General features: G+C 36.3%; 3 protein-coding genes across 4 annotated transcripts; 1 reads left to right on the forward strand and 2 right to left on the reverse strand.

The window, feature by feature from the left end:
• Positions 1-2,980: 2,980 nt before the first annotated feature.
• LOC110941899 (AT-rich interactive domain-containing protein 1) lies at positions 2,981-5,772 on the reverse strand. Its single transcript, XM_022183589.2, has 3 exons — positions 5,533-5,772; positions 4,513-4,654; positions 2,981-4,058 (listed from the first exon to the last, which is right to left on the reverse strand). The coding sequence occupies exons 2-3, from the start codon at positions 4,646-4,648 to the stop codon at positions 3,154-3,156; spliced, it is 1,041 nt and encodes a 346-aa protein (XP_022039281.1). The 5' UTR covers positions 4,649-4,654; positions 5,533-5,772; the 3' UTR covers positions 2,981-3,153.
• LOC110943966 lies at positions 4,731-7,134 on the forward strand. Its single transcript, XM_035990058.1, has 3 exons — positions 4,731-4,805; positions 6,297-6,561; positions 6,634-7,134. Exons 1-3 carry the CDS (start codon positions 4,731-4,733, stop codon positions 7,122-7,124), a joined length of 831 nt encoding a protein of 276 aa, XP_035845951.1. The 3' UTR covers positions 7,125-7,134.
• A 3,787-nt stretch (positions 7,135-10,921) lies between these two features.
• On the reverse strand, positions 10,922-17,159 carry LOC110941900 (diacylglycerol kinase 1). Of its 2 annotated transcripts, none has more exons than XM_022183590.2 (8): positions 16,831-17,159; positions 14,131-15,540; positions 13,377-13,743; positions 13,200-13,276; positions 12,318-12,437; positions 12,055-12,219; positions 11,411-11,548; positions 10,922-11,218 (listed from the first exon to the last, which is right to left on the reverse strand). In XM_022183590.2, the coding sequence occupies exons 2-8, from the start codon at positions 15,319-15,321 to the stop codon at positions 11,069-11,071; spliced, it is 2,208 nt and encodes a 735-aa protein (XP_022039282.1). In that variant the 5' UTR covers positions 15,322-15,540; positions 16,831-17,159; the 3' UTR covers positions 10,922-11,068. The 2 variants fall into 2 exon arrangements, with proteins under 2 accessions (XP_022039282.1, XP_022039283.1); XM_022183591.2 differs by having other exon boundaries at positions 14,131-15,354; positions 16,831-17,073.
• Positions 17,160-20,750: the final 3,591 nt, after the last annotated feature.

Raw genomic sequence — 20,750 nt, forward strand, 5'->3', positions numbered from 1 at the left:
TAGGAAACATATACCACAATTTGATAAAACTTGAATTACCCATGTTCTTGTCTCTTCAACGTCTCGATCACCATCTCCATTTCGCAACATAATTGAGCAATAGGAAATATATACCACAATTTGATAGCATATGAGCTTAGGTGGCTAACCCAAACTTGCTCAATGCTCTTATCATTATGCGTACGTAGAGAATATAAAAAACCGGTCGCATATGATGAATTTGGAGGATTAATCATTAGTCCGATTTGGGTTGGATTTGTTCAAGACGATGAAGTCGTGGGGCTTGGAATGAGTGGTAGCTCGAAATGACGAAGAAGGGAGTTAAATGAGAGTTGGTTTTTACAGGGAGAAGATGGCAGAAGGGAGTTGAAGGGGGAGAGGTTCACAACATGGATGTTGTTGGGTCTAGGAATGGGTCGGAAGAAGTCCATCTTGTCGATGAAAAAAAGGAAGTGCCAAGAGATGATGAAGAAGATGAACATGTGTAGGGAGTTGGGGAACTAGGTATTAGGAGGACGAAGACGTAGAAAGGGGGAGGATTGAGTAGGAATGGAAATTGGTCGAGTTAGGGACGGGTATAGTAATCCCAAACTGATATCAGGCATACTCGCGAGTTTTAGGTAAACCTGTTTGTTTATTAAATTTGCCCATTGGTTTCAACTTCTTTAGAATGTAGATTTTCAATTACAGTTAGCAAAAAAAATTATATGTTGTTTCAAATGTAGTGTTCTTCCTTTAATTAATTTTAAAAATCTAAAAACGTTTGGTAGATATAACTACTACTAGTTTAAGGGGCTGTTTGGCAACTTCTGAATGGATAAGTTTTGAACCAGTAAGAGGAACCATTAAGTGTTGAAGTAGTAAGATGTCCGAACCCTTTAGACTCGGTATAATGCATTACCATTTAGAGACAAATGTCTTAATCATTCAGAGATCTGCTTGCGAAACAAACAGTCTGAACCATTAAGTGTTAAATCAGTAAGAGGCCTGAACTATTAAGAACCTCATTAAGAGCTAAACAAACAGCTCTTAAATCCTAGAAGTATAAGTAGAAGCAAAACAATATGTGATTATGAAGGAAAGAAATCTTCCTTTAATTAATTTTAAAAATCTAAAATCGTTTGGTAGATATAGCTACTACTAGTTTAAGGGGCTGTTTGGCAACTTCTGAATGGATAAGTTTTGAACCAGTGAGGTCTGAACCATTAAGGTGCTGTTTGTTTTTGCTTATATTATCTGAAAAGAGCTTATGTCTCTTGAAGACTGTTTGTTTAAAAAATAAAAGAAGATCTTAAAATAGCTTTTGTTTGCTTAAAAAAAAAGCTATGAATTATAGCTTCACCATCTTCACACACCACCCACCCTTCTTCTTCTTCTTCCTGCCACCACCACCTCCGCCACCACCACCGCACCACCTCCGCCACCACCTTCGGCACCACCACCGCACCACCTCCGCCACCACCACCCACCCTTCTTCTTCTTCTTCCTGCCACCACCACCGCACCACCTCCGCCACCACCACCGCACCACCGTAGAGAGAGAGAGAGAGATCTGTGAGAGAGAGAGAGCTGTGAGAGAGAGAGCAGTTTCTAGAGAGAGAGAGTAGTTTCTAGAGAGAGAGAGAGCAGTTTCTAGAGAGAGAGAGAGTTTCTAGAGAGAGAGAGCAGTTTCTGTGAGAGAGAGAGAGACCTGTGAGAGAGAGAGAGACCTGCGGTGGTGGTGGCGGAGGTGGTGCGGTGGTGGTGGTGGTTGTAGAGAGAGAGAGTTTCTAGAGAGAGAGAGCAGAGAGTGTGTTTTATGGGTGAAGTTGTTTTTGAAGAAAAAAAAAACAAACCCTCTTCTCCTTGCAGACTGCAGACATTTGGGCCACATCTTCTCTTGCAGATGCCTGCAGATGTGGTTCGCAGACTACAGACATTTTACATCTGAAAAAACAAACAACACCTAAGTGCTGAAGTAGTAAGATGTCCGAACCATTTAGACTCGGTATAATGCTTTACCGTTCAGGGACAAATGTCTTAATCATTCAGACATCTGCTTGTGAAACAAACAGTCTGAACCATTAAATGTTAAATCAGTAAGAAACCTGAACTAATAAGAACCTCATTAAAAGCTAAACAAACAACTACTAAGTCCTAAAAGAAGTAGAAGTAGAAGCAAAACAATATGTGATTATGAAGGAAAGAAACAAAGCTTCCTCTTAATTTTTCAGGTGGGGTTTATAATTTGGGTCTAATAGCCTTTTTGATAAAGAAATTCAAAAACTAAAAAAAGGGTCTAATAGCCTTTTTGATAAAGAAATTCAAAAACTAAAAAAATACAAAAACAAAAAAAATCTTAAAAAACAATTAAAAAAGAAAAAAATTACAAAAATGGTTTTTTATTAGAATACCTTCTACATATCTTTATATACAAAAGTTTCAAAAAAAGTTCTTAAAAACTTTTTTGAACATTTTAATTTGGATTTTTAAGATACATTTAACATATTAATTAGATAGAGTAAACCAGCTGGGGTAGCCCAATTGGCCACTGACACCCACCTCTTACCAAGAGATACCGGGTTCGAACCTTGGGGCGAACAAAGTACCCTCAAAGGGTCGGCTCGGCAAGGGTATTTACTGCCAGGCTCAGGCTTGTCGAGTGGCGGCCTGGGAGGGGTTATCCCCTTCGCGGTCAGGGGTACCGTGCATTACCCTTTTTTAGATAGAGTAAACATATATATCACCAAATCTCATACCCGTTGCAAACCCATGAAAAAATATCAAATGAATCCTATAGCCGATTACCCGACCCATACCCATCCCAAATATTTCGAGCTAGCTCAACGGGTTCGGATTTGATTTCTATCTAGGTAGAATAGACTTTATACATCAAATTAACACAAACTTAACATTCATCCGGCCCAATCATATCTAGCACAACGTATGTATAACTTCTTGTCTTCTCATAAGCCTAAACCAAAATCTTTAACTGAGTTCCATTTAGATAACTTCTGATTTATTTATCTAATATAAATATATAAATAACCTTCAAATATTTACAAAATTTAGGGGGGGAGTCATACCTTGATGACTTCAATGAAAAAAACCAACTAATCCTAACCAGAAGATAAATACAATAACAATTCATAGACACCTTTATCTTCATCATTCATTAATTATCTGTAACCTCAATGTCCCAAGATTCAACTCCAAATACTTCTTCAATCATGCTACCAGTGGGCAAGAAATCTGCTTTACTTGTTGGAAATGAAAAGTAATCAACATCCCAAACCTTGGAATCGTCGAATATAAACCTCGTATCATCGTCATCATCAAAAACAGGATTCTTAATACTACTAAACCCGGGTGGTTTTTGAATCTCATCCAGACATGAATCGTCATCTTCTTCAGACGAGTCGGTTACCTGCAACTCATCATCATCACTGTCGGCGTTTATTGGATCACATCTGTTCTGTTCAGCCCTTCTTTGCAGCACGAACACGTTGAAGTAATAACTAACGATTTCTTGATTAGTTCGTGAAGGGAACGTTTCTTCAAGTTTTTCCCAGAAATTTTTCCCTAACGATACTGGATTCGAGTACACAATCTCGTGAAATAACCGTTCGGCTTCTTCGGTCCATTCGCAGGCAACGGCATCTCCCATGGAGTCAAATCCAAGGGCTGAGAATCGTTCATGACCGATGTTTACTCTTAGATTCTCTCTTGCTTCGGTTATATGTTGTCTGACACATCTAAGAGAACCACGGTCTTCACAAAAACAGTCATTTCTTCCTTTTCCGACTGCAAAATCGGTGCTTACAGTTGAATATGATTCGGGCATTGGGATGACACACGACCCCAAAAACTTGTCATCGTTATTTGCGTCGTATCCGCCACATTCTGGAATATGGGGTTGATATTCGGGTCCCACGGGGACTTCTTTTAGAGGAGGAAATCTTAAGAGACAGGAATATGTATCATCTGTCGGAACTAATCTTGTTGATTTGTCTGTGATTATGCCACTTTCAAATTGGCGGTTGTTTTCGGGAATTTCTATAGGGAAATGGCCCCCCTTGGCTAAAAGAATCACATAGCATAGCATGAGTTAATTAACAAAGAAAGAAACAAAACGAACATGTGCCCGGAAGTACAATCATCTGAAGTTTAAAGTGACAAATGGGTCAACGATAAAAGATTTAACAGAAAAAGAAAATAGTTCGAACGGGCCAAACGGGTTGAAAGTCAACGAAAATGTATTTTCATATTTAAATTTTAGTTGCTTAAATAAAAAATAATCAGTTTTTACCGCAACATTTAACAGATAATTTTGACCCTAAACGCTCAAATAACAAAAAGATCATAATCGTAACCAGTTAACAAAAAAAAAACATTCAAAACAGATTATCGTCACTGCAAAACAAAACTATTAGTTTTAAACACACATCCAAACACCCTGTAATATGCGGTTAACATCGATAGCAACCGCACCAACTATTAAACAGGCAAATTTTTTCAAGCTCCCCTCACTCACCTGAACTGCAAGGTTTTAGGGGCACATCTTTTGAAGGAAACTCCAAGCATGAAACTAACCGGCAACTGTTTTCCAATTTCAAATGTTTCGACGAAACATCATACGCTTCTTCGGCCAGTTGACGTTTCTGTACCATGTTTAACTGCACAATGAAACCCATGTTATGATCATAAAACTGCATATACTTTCACCACAATCTTCATCAAAAGCTATTAGATATGAATACATGTTCTAGAATAGCAACTTTCTCCATTAATGTCCTATACATGAAAACATTTAAGACCAATGACGTGGCAAGAAATAATAAAATCTTTAAACTTTAGGAAAATATCTACGGAAATCAACATTCTTTTGACCAGGGGCGCAGCTTAGGCTTAGTCCGAGGGGGCACCCGACCCCCCCGAACTTTTCGACGCGTAGTGTTATGAATAGTACTTTCGTATAGAAATTTTTTAGGTATATACGCCCCTCCCCCCCCCCCCCCGGTTTCGGAAAAATTGGGGGAGGGGGGGGGGGAGCTTCGCCAATGCTTTTGACAAGATTTAGAAAGTACAATATTCCCATAACAGCGTAGGAAGCCCAAAACAATTGTCACGTGAACAAGAAAAGAAAAAAATAAACAAATATTTGGGTATTTAAACAAATGTGTGACATAAAAATTTGATTTTTATTACAACCCAATTTCAACAACCGTGTAAAAAACCTAATTTAACTGTTTAACCGTTAAAAAAAACTTCCCCTAATAATTTTGCAACGAAACCCTAACCCTAAAAATAAAATAAATGTAAAAGATTGAATTTTTATTACAACCCAATTTCGACAACCGTGTAATAAACCTATCTTAACTGTTTAACCGTTAAAAAAACATCCCCTAATTTAGCGACGAAAACCTAACCCTAACCCTAGATCCCCAAATTGAATATCTTCAAGAATTCGCAACAATCAAAGAATAAAGAACAATAAGAATCACAACAATAGATCGAATTAAGAAACAGTAGCAATATATCAAGATTAATTTACCTAACAAAGATATTAGATCTGAATAAGAATCGACGAAAAATTGGAACCCTAGAAAGTGATTTCCGGAACAGTAGGCGTTGAAAAAGAGGTCAATTGATAGGGAATCGAAAGAATCGGTGGAATTTCAGAACGAATTTAGGGATTAGGGTTTGCAAATAGAGGATTTGATGGAAAGAGGAACACGAATTGTGCGGGAAAAAGGGTAAAGCGGCGGTCAGCGTTTGTCGTAGGTCATGCTAAAATTTTAAATTTAAAGAAAAATAATATTCAATTTTTTTTTTATTCTTAGGATATACATAGTATAGTGGGTGTTTGGCATTCCTTATTTTCCCATGACTTTTAACTTATTGACTTTTATAAGTTAATAAGTTATAAAAATAGTGTTTGGCAAAGCAAGAAGGCCTTTTAAAATAACTTATGGTTTCTACTATGATAAGGCAAATTTGAGAAGTCTGAGATTTGTAACTTCTCAAATAGAAAAGGACTTTTCAATAATTTATGACCATTACACCCTTCACTTTCAATAGATATTACACCCTTCACTTTTCAATAATTTATCCAACCACTGCCGCCATCTTCAACAATCTTCTCCTACCCCATCTTCATCTTTCAATAGATATTCATCATTAATGCATGCCTCCTACCCCATCTTCAATAGCATTAACTTTAATTCATCTCCAGCATAACTTCAATTCACCTTTCAATCGATCATATCAAACCCTTACTCCTTTTATGTTATCACTAATTTACATCTCTGTTCATAGGTTACCAGCGACTACACCATTAATCCTCCCACTACCGCCTTCAATTACCCCTATCTACCATGCCAACTTCGTTTATATCCAACCCTTACATCTGCCCCTATATATCTACCATCAAACCTTTACATCTCAACAACAAAACAGAATCATCCATCTTGCTGTTGCTTTACATTCGTATGGGCTGGATGGGAGGGTAGTGCACACGACACCAGAATCTTCAATGAAGCCTTACGGAGGCCGGAGCTACTATTTCCACATCCAACGGGTGGTTAGTATAAAGCATTTTTTATGTTATTAATACTTGTTTGAAACGACTAACAAATGTTTGTTATATTTGTAGACAAATATTACGTTGTTGATGCCGGATACCCAAATACTAAAGGGTATCTTGCTCCATACAAAGGTCAAACCATTCGTTATCATATACCGGAATTTCAACGTGGACAGAGTAGTGCTATGCGTGCTCCTCGCGGACCAAAAGAGACATTTAACTATCACCACTCGTCATTGCGGAATATCATTGAACGAACCTTTGGAGTATGGAAAGCTAGGTGGGCATTGTTGAGAGATATGCATGTTAATTACACATACGAGCACCAAGTAAGTATTGTGATAGCATCGATGGCGATCCATAACTTTGTCAAAAAGTGTGGTATGTTTGATGAAGCATTTAACACAGCCCAACAAGAATCTTACAATCCCCGCGGTACTAGTGATGAACTTCATGAAGAAGTTCCGTCTACAAATCGTACGGATAATGATGGTATGTTAATGGCAGCGATAAGAGATATGATTGCTCAAGATGTAACGGAATCACGAAGAAGAACATAGTATGCCATTAGTTTGTTATTCTTGTGCATTTTTTTCGTGTTTTTTAGCAATCTGAATGTAATATTATTATGTTCTAGTTAGGAAATTTTAAACTATATGTAAACAAATTTTATGTTATATGTTTCATGAAGTTGTTTTCCAATATGCGAGAGAGAGAAAAAAAAAATAAATAAGCTAAACCAAACACATTTTAAAGGATGCCCTTTTTGGTCATTTTACATGAATAAGTTAAACCAAACACCTTTTAAAAAAACTACTTATTGACTTATTGGCTCATAAGGTAACCCAAACACTTTTTTAAAAAGTCCTTCTCAAAAAGTCATAAGTTAATAAGTCCTTCTCATAAAAAGTCCTTTTTAACTTAAATAAGCTAACCCAAACACCCTCATATATTTCTTTCTTTTTATCGTGGTACATATTTTTATTGTGTGTTGTAAATATCTGATTAAGTTAATTAATTTTATATATTTAAATTTAGGAATACTAATCATAGTTATGATTCCTACTTTTTCTAAAAATATCTATACGAATCACATAACTGACGCCTTTCTATTTATTAGATCATGTGATATGAACATGTAAAATATGAAGAAGAAAAAAAAAGTGTGATATAGCTAGTGGGTGTTTCTACGCTCATATACACCAGACATGTGAAATGTGATTAGATAAGTATTAAAAAAAGGATGAGCTTAGTTGAATATTTTGTTTGTATATTAATTAATAATTAAAAAAATTGAAACAACAAGTGTTGCTTGTGTCCAAAACCAATTGGCGCGCCCCTTTCACAATTGGGGGCTTCTGTACCCTTCGGCCTACATGGTGGGAATTCCACGCCTCCTTCACCCTCCCAATAACACGTGTGGTCTTATGGCATTATTTCATTACGAAAGATCTGGGTGTAACATCATTAACAAGAATTTTAATATTTAATTAGAAGATGTTTTATTTCTGTGACTGCGAAACTAATTATCTATGCACTATCCGAGTTTCAGATAATGTAATGTGTTAAATGACTTTTTCCAATAAAAAATCATGGTTGCAACGCTCCCTAGTCGGATTTGGGAGTACTCGGGAAGTACTCGGCCTAGGCTGAGATTACTCGGGAAGTAATTGGCCTAGGTGAACAGTACACGGGTCTTGAGAGCCTACCTTGTAGCGAGTCCTCGGGGAGGTCTCGTAGTCTCGACGGGACTTTTACAACCATGAAAAAAATTAGATTCTAAGTGCATAATATACATGTTATAGGATAACGGTGCTACTAAATACACATCATACCCCCTCCCTATAAAAACATCACATTATTATATCACAAATCGATATTTTATTATTTTTCGTCTTTTTGTTATCTTTTTAATTATTATTATTTTAAAAAATATTTTTTGAATGAACTCGCTTTTTGATAAAAAAAAAACTTTATCAGAATGTTCAAAAAAAAAAAAGTTAAACAAGACTGTGTTTTCAGATTTTTTTAAAATTTAAATATTAATAAATTATTAAAGAAAATTCAAATTTTAGGTGTTATAAAAGAAAAATGGAAAACAAAAGTAAAATCATCAAACATGACAAGTGTCATCTTAAAATTCATAAAAAAGTTACAACCCAAGGGTTGTAGCAATACCCGGTCGAGCAAATTAAATGGATTTCTCACATGTCTAAAAACATTTAAAAGGAATGATCATTATATTCCTCTGGTGCTTTGACTATGTTTTGTGACTATTTTGTGACGATCATGTGACTTATTTGAAATACTCATTCAAAGGAAGTCATTCAAAGACTTTGTTTTATGAGCTTGTGGAATCTTCGTTGAAGAACCTAATGTTAAAGAAAATACTCGTGGATGGCCAACTACAAAATCCACAACAAAAAAAAATGAACCCTGCAACTACTAAAGAGCATTTAAGGCATAGTTCATTTGTGAACTTCCAAGAGCATGATTACACTCAAGAGCCTTGGAGGCATAGTTCATTCGGGTATCCAGAGGTTGCTACACAAAGTTCATTAAGGGACCATAATGATTATGTTGGTTACATTAGTCCATACATGAACTATCAAGTGCCCGATGAACCAAGTCCGTTCATAAATCAAGATATTGACGGAAAAAACGATTCAAGACTATATGATAATGTGGGTTATGCCAGTTCATTTGTGAACTACCAAGTTCTTGGTGAACCAAGTCCGTTCATGACCCAAGATACTTACGGACAAGGTTTTTTTGCCAACCTTTTAAATGCACCGAGCTATGATTTCATGGGGTCGAATCAAGATATTGTCGGACTAAGTTCTTCCGCCAACCCTACAAGTGCGTCGGGTGATGATTCATAGGGTTGAACCAAGATCAAACATCACAAGTGATACACGAATATATTGATCGAATTCCAAAAATCTTTCATGCATATGTTACACACATACATAACATGTTAGGTGATGGAAATTGTGGGTTTCGGGCGATAGTTTCTGCTCTCGGGTACGGTGAAGATGAATGGTTATTTATCCAGAGATCACTGATGGAAGAGCTATTGGAGTTTAGAAATAAGTACACTAAGGCTTTCTATGGCTCATTGGAAAATGTGTTTACGTCCTTGGATTGATCAGGGTCATGGTTTGCACCACAAAAACATTAGATGATTATGTCAGGGGCAGGATTCTTGATTGCCAAAAAGTTTAATATAATCGTTCATTTTTTATCTGATGAAAGTAGAAATAGTTCGACTTGTTTTTCGCTTTGGAGAGGCCCTCGCCAGTTCCCAGAAAAAAAAAATATATAATTACAAGTGTACACGTGAATGGTGACCATTTAATAAAGGTAGAATTGCAAGGAGAGTATCCAATTACGTGTCTTAGTTTTTCATCTTTATTTTGAATAATTTGAAAATGTACTTGTGGCTATGGTGTAGTTAGCATTCATGTCACATATTGCTAACTTTTATATTCTTAAAAGACATGTATATAAATGTGTGAATACACACAGATGCTATTAACCAAAAATTCTTGAGTGTCTACAAGACCATGATGCAATCGAGATTTATGTTGGACAAAATTGCATTGCACATTCTTTACGTTTACATCATATTGTACGTTTTTTATGTTCAAAGATTTCAGTGCACGTCCTTTATGTTTATTTTTTTGTTGCAGTGCACGTCCTTTACCACAAACCCGATTAGTTTTCTTATTTAACTTAATCACATGCCTAGCACATGATGGGCAAAATAATCATTTTAATCCTCTAACTTGTATAATGACTCGTTCAAAACCCATATGATACATCAACAATCTATATGAACTTCTATAAGCATTTTCTCTCAATTACTAATGTTAATATGTTGTAATATGGAATTTGACAAGAAGGGGCATATTAAGAAGGAATGATGCTAGGTAAGGTTGGATACATACTTACACTTATAATGAGGTGGATCTTTATTAGTCATGTGATTATGTAGTAATAAACATGTAACACATAACTATTATAAATCTTTTACATTGTTTTTATAGCCAAGAGTTTATGATGTGGAACTTCCACCTATAAACCCACAACCACCATGTTCACACACTCGTCACTACCAACTTTAACTGGACCACCATGACTCCTGCCACCCTAGCAGAAACTCTGATCCGTACAAATTTCGAGTCATGATAAAATAGCTCAACCGCAACAACCTTAGAATCAGCAACCCATTTCTAGTTTCAACTCCCACTAGATAAAAGCATAGACACACAATTTCATGCTCATTGATATTAGTAGGCAACTTCAGATCTTTTACTAATGAATGGGTCGGTTTGGCTTACGGTGCATCTTTAACGGGTTAAATTGGTCAAAAACTTTTTCATTTTATATTTATAATAAGATTTGTATACAAGTGTGAAAGAAACACATGACACGCGTGGAAAAAGAGACGAACTATAAATATACGATTTGCTACAAGTAAAACTCACTAGGAGTGTGTGTATTAAGATAGTTTGAGTGCCATTTCCTGAAGAAGAGTTCTTTTCTGTGCTGCATTTATCACTTGCTTTGTTTCGGCATGTGCCAGCACATCGGCCACTATAGCTGCAGCATGACCAAGAGGTTCCTCTGAGGATCTTTTCAGCATGAAAGCCTATTCAACACCAAACCCAACAAAAATTCAGCTCATTATAGTTAAGGATTAATGCTTTCAGTTTTTAATTTTATTATTCGAATAAAGGTAAAGAATACATAGGCGAATTCAATAATGAAGGAAAACTACACAAAAACTATATCTACATCCCTGTGTGTGTGTGTGAGAGAGAGAGAGAGAGAGAGAGAGAACCTGGCCATGATGTGAGATGGTCAACGTGCAAGGTGACTGCATCCATGGTTCACCGTCTATTTGAACAGGTAATTGAGCAAGAAGCTGAATTTTAATGGTCTGCCCTTGTGCAAGCCTTCGAGCTCGAGAAAGCCCTACCTGGGAAGTTATTCAAAATACTTCCTCCTTAGATTGATATTTAAAACAAAAAAAAAAAAGATACGTATTTTCTCATGTTAACCGCTCTTAAATTGGACAGAAACGAGAAGCATAGAGAGGTTAAATTTTGCAACACGTCAATTGCATACCAACAGAGCCGGCCCTGAAGGAGGGCGGAACAGGGCCGTGATTTCGTAGGGCACGCAATTTAAAAAAAAAATCCGATATTATATATGTAAAAAAAAATTTAATAGGGTATAACCAAAAAAATATTAACATAGGGCCACTTTAAAAAAATCATATTGTTTAAACTATTTAGCCCATTAGGTTAATGAGCCCAATACCCAAATATTTTCTAAAAACTAATAAAAAAAAGAATTTTGGGCGGCCCTAAGGGCACGTTTTTTCGAGCTCGAACAGGGTACATGAATTCTTAGGGCCGGCCCTGCATACCAAGGGCATTATACTTGATACAATAATAAACTGCATTTGAGAAATAACTTTACCTGAAGCTTTCCAAGATGCCAGGTCCCCGATATGCTCACAACTTCAAGTATCTTATCGTGCATAGATTGAGGATCGAAATTATCATAATTATCACCTTCATTCTGCCACAAGTCTACACCACCCATATAGCTACCAATATTGGCAACAAGAATACCCTCAGCATCCTAAAAAATCGAAAACCACAAAAATAGATCAACGTTCAGTACAAGTAACAAATAACCGAAATTAACTAGGATGAAAATTATTAAACTAAGTAACTAACCTCAGGGACCTCAACATCAACGCCATCTACCTCCACTCTAACTTGCCAAGGGTAATCCGCAAATGTTCTATCCATAATAGTTCTAGCACCTTCTCTAGCATACAAAACTTTATTCATAAACTGCAATTATAAAAACTAGTTTCAGCTTAGTGAAGATAAGTGAATTCAGGGAATAAAAAATGACCAGTTGCCGCTGAATACAAATCATCAGCCAATTGAGCCGCATGTAATAAAGTGATTTGCTTGCATGCCAATGAATAACATATACTAGGGGAGAGCAGAAAACCGAAAAAACCGATTTAACCGAACTAAAAAAAAAGCGAAAAAAAAAATGAACCAAATAACCTAAAAATCAAATTTTTAATGTTTGTTATATATTGATTTAGAAATTATTAATTTTACTCTTGAATGCTAAGTATTTATAATAAAAACATTAACATGTTTATTTATCTTTAAAATGATTTATCCATTGCCTATAAGAAATAACAAAATTTAACATCAAAATTAAAATGATCTTCAGAGTCTTATAAAAATGTCTTGACAAAAACTTTGGACAAACATAAAAATAGATTAGGGGGTTCGGTTTATGTGAACAATATTAATTAAAAAGATTAAATATAATAACTTAAATGTAAACATCTAAGAAAGATTCTTAAATCTTGGATTATATTTTTTATTTTGAAATCTTACGTGATTTTGTCCCAAAAACCGAAAAACTGAACCGTTGCTAAAACCGAAAACCGAACATTTCGGTTACGGTTTTACCATAAAACCGAATCAGACCGAACCGTGCTCACCCTGACATATACTAAACAAAGAGTTTAGTAGTTGATGTACTCCAAATTTACAGTTAACAGGGGAAAATAAGAATAAAATACACACCTGGTTATAAAATTTCTCCGGATTCTCCTCCCTCATATTGTGGATTTCTAGAGCAACCTTTGCATCACATCCGACACCTACGTTAACATGTTTAAAAACCTTTTATATAACTATTAATATCCATAATTATAACAAAAATAGTTGTAAATCATTCTAAGGAAATCACATTTCACATACCAAGATAATTATTCATAAATTTCGGTGCTCGAAGCTGTTTACCCTTTTGGTTAGTTATGGAAACCTTCCAACGATCAAGAAGGGTTACAGCAGCATGTTCGATGTCATGCAACATTGTGCAGAGGCCAGTTTGTCTATCCACTGATCCCAAACCACCTCCCCAACCTAAAACTCTCGCCAGGTCATTTCCGGTTCCAGCTGGCAGAATAGCGACAGGTGGCGGAGAAACAAAATTCTGTTTTTCAATTGTGTCCAGCACCCATCCAACCGTCCCATCACCGCCAGATACAAGAACTCTGAAATTGGGTACTTTTCTAAATAGATAAAGACCGACTTCAGGCCCCTCTGTTGAGCTCAACTCAAAAACCTAAAAGTTTTAAAGCATGTTTTATTCAGATATAGGCAAATGAACATCAAAAGAGTTTAAAGCATGTTTAAACACGTAAAGGGCTAAACAGGTTGAAAGTCGGCCAAAGTATATTGTTAATGCTTACAACCTCCTAATCATTTTTATTAATGATATTGTTTTTTTAATCATGATTAACACATTAGGTATTCCTAAAACAATTACCGTAAACAAAAAGTCAAAAATGAGTTTGCGGGTCAACCCAGACGACTCAGCATGTTTCGACCGGTCCCAAATAAATAATCCCTTTCAAACCGGGCCGCTTTTTTTTTTACTTTTGAGCTATGACCCATAAATCAACCAACCGGGCACGCCTATTTTGACACGTTTACAATAAAATCTACTGACCTGAATAGGGTTCAAGAGTATATTCAACCGAAGCCTGAGTGAATCTCCTCTTTGAGCACCACTTTTCTTGTTAATGAAGACTAAAAGAGGCCTTGCATCTGGACCCAAATCAGTCAACTCATATTTATGTTTCATCCCTGCTACATAGGACTCGTAATTTTTACTATCTGATAAGCTTCTTTTAATACTCAACTTTCTACCTAACTTGTTGACCACATCACCATCTTGGTTTTGACTTATACCATTTGTGTTCATGTTCATGTTCCCATTGTAGTTTTCTTTTTCTTGTGTTCTATTTGTGGCATCATTTACCAAATTATGGTCAGTTGTGCTTTCTGTAGAAGATTCCTCTACGCTTTCGACAGATACTTCATTTCCTTGCTTAGTTTTCCTACTTTGGTTTATAATACTCGCCCGCACTGAAGATGCAATCTCGTTAGCACCATGAGTAATGGAACTCAAGATTCCACTGGATGAAGTCCGGCTCAATTCCCTAACATGAAGGGGTGACACAATCAACCTTCTAAACGGGCCCAGATCACAAACATCACCTGTGTCACTGTAAAAACTACTATGACAATCAACATGAACCAATCGTTGACACCATAAGCAACACCATATTGGCGAACCACCAAGAAAAGAAGCGCTACATGGCTCTTCACAATGGCTGCAAAACGAGATTTCATCAGGTTGGTCAACCACCTCGGTCCACCGTATAGCCCATAGGTGCAGGACATGAGTAGCCCCAATCATAGATACACATTTACAATCTCTGTGAGCCTTTCTTGAACAACTGAGGTGAGCTGCAGCCCCGCATATTCGACAACGGTGAATAAAACTATCTGAACCCGAACCCACCATTGGTCCACGAGTCTGAGAGGATGAAAGTGATTTTAAGCACACACAACAGTGTAAGTTTTTCCCACGCGATCCAGGCTCCAGATACCAGGTATGAGCGGCTAGAGGAACCTTGCTTCTTGACTTAGGATCCTTCTTTTTTCTTGCGGTAGCTTTCATTAAACTTAGACTTATGTTTCTTCTCCATTGGAAAGCGGTATATACAATAGTTAGGATACCGATAACCCCAGCGACAAAACATGCGATGATGAAGACATGTGATTCTGCTAATTCAAATGGATCCTTGTTTATCCATGCTGAAGGCAAAATCTCGGGTTGTCCGTAGTCATCCATTCGCTAATTTCAGGTATTATACATCTAGCACACCTAATACAAATAATGTCGGTGTTCAGAGTAACAGATGTATAGATATCAAGATATAAAGATTACACGATAAGTTTAAAACATTCTCAGGTCCTCCTGCAATCTTCAACACTCAAGTCTTCGAAAGTTAATTTGGATGAGATAAACCAAGATTTTTTTTCTAAGAGCTTGATAACAACTATATATCACCTAAGAAAACAAAATAAATTGTGTGAGCATTGATTTTTTTAACAACAAGCTAAATCTACACCATATGCTCACAATGGGACTCGGAACCTCACCACTTGTGAGGGACACCATTTCAACATCTTGGTACCACTGGGCTACATGCCCTTTGGTGTGACATCGCTAATTAGACAGATTACAAAAAAAAAAAAGAATGCAAATCCGACGACAACAACAACAGCAACAACAAAACTAATTTAATCTATAAATCTTAGTTTAAAAAGCGAGAAGCACAATAAAGCAACAAGGTCTAAAACCAAGGCGCCAAACGCAAAAGAGCACTGCTTTTTGAACCCAAGGCGCAAATAATTATATATCGTTTTATATATTTCCTACACGTTTCTAGCATTATTTACCCAATATTTAGAGACAAGTAAGCTTTATATATTTAATATGGAAATTACATACATGTACAACCTAAAAAGCATGTTGTACAACAACCTGCTGCACAAAATATGGGAAATACATGAGGCGTCAACATTTTGCCAAGAAATCGCGCCTTATGCTACCAGAAGCACAGGGGCTTGAGCCTTGTTGTGCTTTTTTAAACCAAGGTATAAATTTCAACAACCCTATCCTTCCATAACTACACTGTACTTACACCCATACCTCCATTAATGTTACAACCATATCACCCGGTTAAACTATGATTTCACAGCTATGCAGTTAATATCGGTGATATATTGGTTATCGGTCCCCGTGTAAAATATTGGTTTCAAATATCGGTCATTATCAGCTATATTGACTGATATTTCACCGATATATCATTGAATTGCTAGTATTAAATTTTTATATATATAAATTCTGCATGATATTAAAGTTACCGATATCTCACCGAGATAACCTATGTCTCAAATATCGTTCCTTGACCGATATCCGATATTTTACCGAATTAACTGCATAGTTTCACAGTAATTACTTCCATACGAATTCAGATAATTGCAAGGTAACCTAACAGCATGATCATAAAATTAATTCACAAACCAGAGAATTAAGTAAGCAGCAGTTTCATGTCTTTGATTTACCAATAAGTGAATCAAAACAAATACAATTTCAGTTAAAAAAAAAAATCTAGGGTTTCCAATACTAAAACCACATATTCAGCGACAGTTTATCATCATTTACATTTTACCAGGCTGAATTCATCAGAAATTAAGAGAAAACATACACATACAGTGATACATACAGAACAATAGAAACGGTAATAATCATGATTAAAACGTTAAAATGAATAATAATATTAATAAAACTTACAAAAAGCGTATGTGTGCGTCATGAATGATCGGAGAAATAGAAGAAAAGAAGGCTGGATTGGAAGAGTGAGAAGATTAAACCCTAACCGGAAAGAAAGAAGACTTGTGAATCACGCAAAGATAGATAGATAGATAGATCTGTGGGTTTTAGATGGATATATTATGCGTATATGGAAATGTTTCTTCTTCTTGTTCTGGAGAAGAAAAGAAGATTCAGATTCTTTCGAGTGTTATGTGCGCGCCAGACCGGGAGATCAATCCCCGGTTTATACGTGGCGGTCCCGCGGCGGATCCGTAGCATGGGGACACATAACTAACTATACATTGTCACATCCTTTGATTTAATTTCTTTTAAGGGGCTTGCTATATGTCGACCCCTATAAAATTCACATCACACGATTGCGTGACATTCAGGGCGATTGGTTCATAAGAATTCAATGGAATTTAACGGAATTGAAATTTGAATTTCATCTCTTGAGATGTTTGGCTCACAAAATTTGATGAAATTGGAATCCTAATTCCAATCTTCACGTGTTTGATTGACAATGCAATTAGATTTGGAATTAGGCATGAATTCCTTCAAATTCCTTTAACTAAATGAATTCAAATCATTCCTATATCTATATGTGAAGGAATTAAAGTAAATTTATTGGAATCTTCGACCGTTTCGACCCGCACCGTTTCAACCCGTACCGTTTCGACCCATACTGGTTTCAATACGAACCATTACGACCCATACCGTTTCGACCCAAACCGTTTCGACGCGAACAGTTTCGACCCGTACCGTTTTGACCTGTACCATTTAGAATCGAACCGTTTCGCCGCGGACCGTTTTGACCCGTACCGTTTCACCGTGAACCGTTTCGACCAGTATCGTTTCGACCCGTACCGTTTTGACCTGTACCGTTTAGAATCGAACCGTTTCGCCGCGAACCGTTTTGACCCGTACCGTTTCACCGCGAACCGTTTCGACCAGTATCGTTTCGAATCGAACCGCTTCAGCCCGAACCGTTTCGAACCGTACCGTTTTGACCCGAACTGGTGGTTGTGGTTGCCGTGGTGATGGATTTCAATTCATTTGACAACAAAACACAACAAAAATGGAATTGAGATTCCAATTCCAATTAGAATGTTTAAATTCCAATTCCAAATCATTCCGCGAACCAAAGTCCCCTTATAGATCAAGATAGGTGTATACTGATTGTATAACTAATATTTTGGCAAAATACACGACTAGTATAAAGTGTATACGGATCGTATAAGAGATTTGTAACATCTTATACGGCTTGTATACATGTCAGGGTGTTAAAATATATTTTAAGATGTGTGAATAGCTTAAGTTTTTTTTTTTAATTAGAGAAACTTTTCATTGCGTCTCTACTTGTGATATGTTCAAATATTTTAGAGTTATATGTCATTTTAGTCCTTGTGGTTTGGGTTATTTTGTCAGTTTAGTCCAGAGGTTTGAAACATTGCCATTTTAGTCCACATAGTTTGAAACGTTGCCATTTTAGTCCATTGGGTTAACTTTATCCATTTTTTCTGTTAACGAGAAAGGCAATTCGATCATTTTATATGTGATTCTGTTAACTAAAAGGGCAATTCGATCATTTAAAATGATTGAATTGCCCTTCTCGTTAACAGAAAAAATGGATGAAGATAATCCAATATACTAAAATGTCAACGTTTGAAACTATTTGGACTAGGGTTTTGTGAAGGGAACTAGCGGGAAATGCTAGATAAAGTAATCAGAGAGAGGGTCAACAACCATTCATTTTAGGTAAGATCGGTTGAGGGTTATTATTTTTACTTAAAAATAACAATTAAGAGTGTGGCAGAGTGGTAATGTAAAAAATGTTACCTTAAAACTAGATGGTTGTCCATTTCAGAGACTATTCGCATTTTCCGTCAGTGAACAATAAAGACTACGGGGGGCACTCGCAGGATTTTAATGGAATTTAAGAGAATTAGAATTTGAATTCCATCTCTTAAGATGTTTGGTTCACATAATTTTATGGAATTGAAACCTCAATTCCAATCTTCATGTGTTTGGTTGACAATGGAATTGGAATTGGAATTAGACATGAATTCCTTCAAATTCCTATAACTAAATGAATTCAAAATCCTTCTTATATGTGAAGGAATTAAAGTAAATTCATTGGAATCTTCGACCGTTTCGACGCGCACCGTTTCAACCCGTACCGTTTCGACGCGAACAGTTTCGACCCGTACCGTTTCGACGTGAACAGTTTCTACTCGTAACGCTTCGACGCGAACGGTTTCGAGCCATACCGTTTCGACCCGAACCGTTCGATGCCATTTCGACCCGTAGCGTTTCGAATCGAACCATTTCGATGCGTACCGTTTCAACCCGTACCATTTCGACGCGTACCGTTTCGACGCGAAACATTTCGACCCGTACCGTTTCGACCCGAACTAGTGGTTGTGGGTGTCGGGGTGATGGAATGTTTAAATTCCAAATCCAATTCCTTCAAATTCTAATTCCTATACAAATTCCAATTCCAATTCTAAATCATTTCGCGAACCAAACGCCCCCTAAAAGTGTAACTCTCAACATAGGGACTAAAATCGTAATATGAGAATATTAAATATCCCATGTAGAAAATTATTCTTGATGCAATATATATTATGTTTTGATGTAGCAATCATTAACAAAATGTGTGGATAAGGGTTACCAAAATGTGTCCACTAATTTTAACGTTGCTTTACTAATTTCGTGAAAATAACGTTAAAAAACAAGGGACGGTTAATCATGCATCATGTGGTGGCGTTGATAGCCGAAAGAGAAGAGGGTACATGCGCTAATCAGCTTTTGTCCCAATTGCTGAGTGTTATGTGCCTTATTTCCAAGGCTTGATGCAAAACTACTACCGAGCTGGGGGTCTCACTGGAAGCAGTCTCTCTATTCCTACGGGGTAGAGGTAATGTTGTCTACATCTTACCCTCCTCAGACCCTACCTTAGCTTTGCTATTGGTGGTATACTGAGTATGATGATGATATACCTTTGAATATGCTCATGTGGTTTGATTGAGTTTATGTTATTGATTCTCATTTTAACTTGAAGAAGGTTTATTGTAGAATGCTTAATTGTGCCATTTTCACCCTAGTTCAAGATTCTTTGTCATAAATCAGTTTTTTTTTTAATGGAGTCATCTATTTCGCTTTAATAACATGTATTGTGTATGTACTTATACCTCTATGGCTCAATAAAGTTTAATGTATCCGTCATATCATCATTTGTGTTAGATAAATCTATTTTTAACCTCTACAACACATATTATGAAGTTTTAACCTCAGTGTGGTTATTTACTATTGTTGGATTCTATAGCGTATCAATTGTTATACAATATTTTATTTCATCAATGCTTGACGATTAAAACTACGTAAAATTTAACATTAACATGTTCACTATGTTTTAGATTATTGTTATTAATTTAAAATTTAAACACACTAATAAAAGCCCATAAATTTTGAAAACAAGAGTATTTTTAAAAAGTTTAATAAGAAAAAAATAAAGCATTAAAAAATAAATCTTCTTCCCAAAGAGTGTGGGTTTCGCCCCACCTTATATGTTATGTCATTTTCATACCGTTATATACTCTACTAGTGGGGTTAAAGTATACACAAATAATAGACATAATGCCACATTACACCCAACAATAAACACGTATATTTTGACAAAATAAGAGATGAGATCTACAGTCAAAAGGTGTCCAAGTTGGACGTTAACGTTCCAATTTCTCCAGTTTCCAAAAAAAATCTAGATCAAATACTAATTATGATTTAAAAAAACCGACAAACTAAATTGATTGGATTAGACTTTTTGTGTTTGGTGTGATTATTGTGAGGAGACGTCTATACATGTCCTTTCCGATTGTATTATAGCGACTAATGTTTGG

This window comes from Helianthus annuus, chromosome 5, assembly GCF_002127325.2.
Source record: "Helianthus annuus cultivar XRQ/B chromosome 5, HanXRQr2.0-SUNRISE, whole genome shotgun sequence".
Classification (NCBI taxonomy): Eukaryota; Viridiplantae; Streptophyta; class Magnoliopsida; order Asterales; family Asteraceae; genus Helianthus; species Helianthus annuus.

What these genes read in the sequence shown, in the direction of transcription:
- LOC110941899 (XM_022183589.2), bottom strand. Translation starts at nt 4,648, where the DNA reads ATGGTACAGAAACGTCAACTGGCCGAAGAAGCGTATGATGTTTCGTCG. An exon ending in CCTAAAACCTTGCAGTTCAG is followed by an intron (nt 4,059 to 4,512) that starts GTGAGTGAGGGG and finishes TGATTCTTTTAG; the next exon opens with CCAAGGGGGGCCATTTCCCT.
- LOC110943966 (XM_035990058.1), top strand. Translation starts at nt 4,731, where the DNA reads ATGAATACATGTTCTAGAATAGCAACTTTCTCCATTAATGTCCTATAC. An exon ending in CATTTAAGACCAATGACGTG is followed by an intron (nt 4,806 to 6,296) that starts GCAAGAAATAAT and finishes CTCTGTTCATAG; the next exon opens with GTTACCAGCGACTACACCAT. An exon ending in ATTTCCACATCCAACGGGTG is followed by an intron (nt 6,562 to 6,633) that starts GTTAGTATAAAG and finishes TTATATTTGTAG; the next exon opens with ACAAATATTACGTTGTTGAT.
- LOC110941900 (XM_022183590.2), bottom strand. Translation starts at nt 15,321, where the DNA reads ATGGATGACTACGGACAACCCGAGATTTTGCCTTCAGCATGGATAAAC. An exon ending in ATTTATGAATAATTATCTTG is followed by an intron (nt 13,277 to 13,376) that starts GTATGTGAAATG and finishes ATGTTAACGTAG; the next exon opens with GTGTCGGATGTGATGCAAAG. An exon ending in CCATCTCACATCATGGCCAG is followed by an intron (nt 11,219 to 11,410) that starts GTTCTCTCTCTC and finishes GGTGTTGAATAG; the next exon opens with GCTTTCATGCTGAAAAGATC.